At 37.9% G+C, this 5,192-nt stretch overlaps 1 protein-coding gene across 1 annotated transcript; it reads left to right on the top strand.

Annotated features, from left to right (window-relative positions):
• Positions 1–293: 293 nt before the first annotated feature.
• On the top strand, positions 294–2,522 carry SARC_04242 (hypothetical protein; the record flags this gene model as incomplete). The annotated part of the gene is made up of 3 exons (XM_014301938.1): positions 294–371; positions 826–990; positions 2,351–2,522. 3 exons carry the CDS (start codon positions 294–296, stop codon positions 2,450–2,452), a joined length of 345 nt encoding a protein of 114 aa, XP_014157413.1. The 3' UTR covers positions 2,453–2,522.
• Between the last annotated feature and the right edge of the window lie 2,670 nt (positions 2,523–5,192).

Here is a 5,192-nt window from a genome sequence, read left to right as displayed (position 1 = left end):
TAGTATATATATATGTATATATATATATATGTGTGTGTGTGTATGTATATGTATATAAATATATATATATATATATATATATATCTAAGCTGTCCCGACATAGAACATACCAACATATGTCTTCACATATGCACGTTTACGTACACATATCAATACAAACACACACTTCAATACAAACATACTCTCAGCTGCATTCAAATGTTCGTAATCACACACATTCTCTTACGCTTGTGTATACACATTCTCACTGCATTCAGCAAGTGCTTGTGAGGTACTTCTCCCGGAATGTGTGGATGCACATAGGATCGTTCTGTTCCTTGGACACAGACGATAATGGCAGTATCTCTCGATCCGAACTTCGGGCTGCGGCAGTGAGGCGCATTTCGTTTACAAACTCACTCGATTTTCTTCTGGATAATTGGTTCAAGGTATCATAAGTGTATCCATAAAAATTATATATATATATGTGTGTGTGTGTGTGTGTATTGTTATACTGTTATACTGTTATTATGCTATTTTGTTATATTGCTATATTGCTGTATTGCTATATATATTGTTATACATATATATATATATATACATATATATGTGTGTGTCTGTGTCTGTGTCTGTGTTATGCCACCTATCATGAATCCACCACTACTCGCGTCAGGGAGATCTCATGATTTATGGTTCAGTGTGTAGTGTTTCTAACCCACCAGAGTGTTCGCCAATCATCGTCCGCAAGAAAGCAAACTCGGCAACAAACTATACAATAAAACGTCTACACTCTTTCTAGTCCACTCGAATCTCTCACCACACACACACACGACGGCTTACATTCAGGAGACGGACGAGGACTGTGACGGTGAGATTTCACCCGCAGAAATGTGCAGTGCGGTACTACACACTGGGTTTACTATGTTCGACCTCAACCACGACGGAGTGCTTGAATGGGATGAGGTCAAACACTTCATGGAACGTACCTTGGGCAGGCCCGTGGAGAATCAAGTGTGTGCACGCGGGATGTGTGTTGCGAGTGTGTGTGTGTGATGTGTGGGCAGGTGAATATATATATATATATATATATATATATATATTAATGTATATATATATATATGTTGAGCAATGATTGACCATATTTGACCTGAACCACGACGGAGTGTTTGTTGCATTGTGAGTGGTTAGTCTATGATGTTGCTTCTCATGCATGAAGGTGTATGTCCACCGTAGTGTCTAGATACTTATTCGTTGCATTATGGGATGGTCCGTGGTGAAGTGAGTGAGGGGTTGACAGTGGTATGCATTCAGAGTGGTATATGTGACTTCTCGAATGTGTATGTAAATATCCACACAAGTGTTTGTCAGGGAGTGCGTCAGTACGTATGCACGTTTACATGTTTCTAGTTGCTGCTAAGCGTATGATCGACTATGTTCCATCGGAGTCTTGATAACATGCTTGGAGCACATGCCGTGATGCTTGCCGCTCGGACCCTTCTGATTGTGGCCAGTGCAGGATAGAATGTGTGTGTGAGTTCGAGTGGTATGAGTTATATCAGGTGTAGTTGTGACTGTGTAAGTAGCTCTATTAGTATAAGCCTACCTACCACACACATTGCTGTGGCCAGTGCAGGGTACTATGTGTGTGAGAGTTCGAGTGGTATGGGTTATGCCAGGTGTAGGTGTGACTGTATAGGTAGCTATAGGTAGTTGAATTAGTATATGCCTACCTACTACACAAGGTTCATTGTCACTTCGTTGCGTTCAGCTTAGTTTTATGCTGCCGATAATCGTGCGTGTTGAGTGGATTGGTAGTAATGTCAAGCCGATTTAACTCTGCACCGGTTTGTTATAGCCGGTTCAGTGTGAGGCCCATTCACTCTTGCCTCTAGGATCATTCTTAACCTTGAGAAACTTAACCACTAAAACCCTAAACTTTAAACTCTGACACCTTGGCTTCTATAAAAATACATATGGTGCTACACAATCATCTGCACTGAGATTCAAAGCGCTCTAACAAAACTGTCTCTCGAAGCGGAATTATACCACTATTACTACCGGCAGCTGTGATGTACATCTTCGAGATACTTAATATATATATATATATATGTGTGTGTGTGTGTGTGTGTGTGTGTATGTATATATATATATATATATATATATATATATATATATATATGTATGTATGTATGTATGTATATATATATATATGTATGGAAGGATTACATCTCTATTATCACATATTACAAATCTGCACTGCACATGCATGAAATTTATTATATTTCTATTAATACACACTATATATATCTGCGTTGTACATACGTGGAAAGTACAATATATCTAATACCACACATTGGTTTGCTCTCGTTAGGGAGTTGACGAGCTTTTCAGTATCTACGACAAGGATGGGACAGGGGTAATCACACGCGAGGCCGTTCGACAGCGGGCGTTGCAGCCCAAAACGTGCATATAGCATCACCTGGGCCTCTTCCGACACTAACTTAGTTATTATTGTAGTTTACAAAACTTATACATAAACAAAGATATAAATATTTATTCTTCGGGACAATGCGAGGTCCTGAACTGTCAGCAAGTATTTAACATGAACTACTAGACTGTAGTCTAGAGTGAGACTCGCCAAAAACCTCAGTTCATTTCTCGTTAAAACGTTTCAAAATGAGTCGTTTATACGTTTTTAAAGATAAACGTTTATGCTATTTTCGTGTCAAAGTGATTTCAACTGAGTGTAATTTTAGAGTGAAGCAGTATTTTTTACGTTTAAACGTATAAAATTCAATCAGCTCTACCGTAACTTGCAATCGAACATTTAATGTGTTATTTCTGTTATTTACATAATGCTATGGTGTTGCGTTTATGTTCAATGTTTGCGTTGACGTTATAAAGACTATTCACATTAAAATCTCTCTAGTAGAGTGAATTGAGAATATTTTTAAAATATAGATTTGGCGGAACCGAACAAATATTATCTCTGAGATGTGAATACAAATTCAACAGCTCTTTATTAATAATTCTGTATAGTGTATACCCCATTCACTGGTTCAATTCAACTGAACATAGAGTGGCATGGAAAGCGTGATGAATCATTATCGTTGCACGCCGGGCTACCAAATAGAGATCGATGGTATAGCTCCTTCAGCTGACTTTCTGGTTCAGAATGATGATGGACTGGCCCAAAGACAGTGACGTATACAGGGTAGGACCAGAATAGAAACATTGGAAATACATGCGCTAGCTAAGTGATTGGATGAATAATATATTTAGATACATGAAAACAAATATAGAACACGGGCGGCAGAATAGAGCATGTGGATTGTGCTATGACAGCCGAAACAGGCCTATAAAGAGAATGCGCAGGGTTTTTATAACCCCTAAAGAGCAGGAAAGACAGCCAACGGACAAGTCACAAGAGAAGGTGCCCCAAGTCCCAAGATGAGAAAACCGCAAGAGTTGTTGCCTGTTGGAACTGAGCACGCCGTGTGCGCCAAACCCCAATAAAGGAACAAACCTAAATAAGGTAATTTTTGCCTTGTTGTTCTTCAGGGTATACGTTGAACGATGAACATATAAAATTATAAAACGTGTATACATATGTAAATACATACAGCAAAAGTTTTCGAACGTTATTTTAAAATATAGCGTACATATTTATGTAAAATGTAGTGAAGAAGAAAAGATCTGACCTAATTAATATGTTCATCAATATGAATACACGATGAAATTTATCCATTTGTTTGCACCTCGGACACCAAATATTGTACCCATAGGAACACACACTTGTCCAACACAAAACATTTAGCGTAAACGTAAAAAAGTCAAAGTTGTAACGTAAAAGGTCGGGATTCTGAGCTCGGGAGGTTAGGACGAGTATTTTTAATACTACTGAATATGTACATAAATACTGAAAAATAGTGCCAGACGGCCAGTGTGAGACTGTGAGTGCGATCTTCCTGACTTCCTCATGGATCATTTTGAAATCCCTGCTGCTGGGGAGCAAGAGGTAAAAACGCCACAGATAGAAGTTCTAAACCAATTAACCGATAGTATAGACTTTTGAAGATATATCAACCAATTAAAACTAACAACCGGCTTTTACGACAATGTATATGCCAAATTTGATTTGTGGTATGTATAGTTTCACGACCACTTTGTATCTAAAACTTCTGCTTCAAGAATTTTTAGACTTCTTGTTTCTATAGTGCTAATATAGATCATACTAAATCAAATACTCGCACGAACACTCGATGAAGTTGGATATACGCGCACGAACACTCGATGAAGTTGAATATACGCGCGAAGTTATCCTTAGATGCCAATAGATATATACTTTATCGTACTATTACATTCAGTGCTTGCAGGTCAAGACACGAGCTTTGGTACGTCACAACAGTAAACCCCAGCAAGCAATTCCAAGCGGGCAGTACTTGTGACATTTGTGTCGTAAGCCAATACCATAAGCATACACACCGTTTGGGATATTCAAATTGCAAAATTAGTCTATTCATAGATTTAAACATTTAGGTCGTAAGCCAATATCAACAGTATATACACCTGGCTGTTTTGGGATATTCAAATTGGATAACTAGTTTATTCATAGCCTAAGTTTCAAATAGTACAGCTCACGAGTTCACGATGGACTTAATCGGAGAAAAACTAAGTGAGCAGAAAGCCGCATTCGGTCAAAAACTGAGTGGGATGCGTCGCAACTTTGCGAATTCATCTAATGAGAAGCTTATCAAAGCACGAAAGCACGATAGGAGAAAGGCATGGTTATGGTTTTAGGGAGATATATTAGCATTTAGTATGGTTATAATTGGTTTTAATGAAGTGTATTAGCATTAATATGAAGACCGGAGACAGGAAATCAGAAGATGTAAATATTTTTCGTACATACCTTGTAAACATTGCATGTGCATGTGTGTATATGCATACCAGATTCAAATTGTAACTCGCTATTTGTTTCACATGATTGCAGACACATTTTTTGTATCTATCAAACGCGTCACATACTTCAAACATATATGTAGAGAATATAATAGAGCACGTAGATACGAATAGACAAGTATAGTGAAACGAACCGATTATATATGCATATACATTTTACAATAAAAATAGTGTCTCGTACACCTTTAAACATGCACTCACAAACACACACACAAACTTACACACATCACACACATATATACACACATATG

Source organism: Sphaeroforma arctica, assembly GCF_001186125.1.
Source record: "Sphaeroforma arctica JP610 unplaced genomic scaffold supercont1.232, whole genome shotgun sequence".
Classification (NCBI taxonomy): domain Eukaryota; class Ichthyosporea; order Ichthyophonida; genus Sphaeroforma; species Sphaeroforma arctica.
The sequence above is the reverse complement of the archived record's forward strand: the minus strand, read 5'-3'. Positions and strand labels throughout refer to the sequence as shown.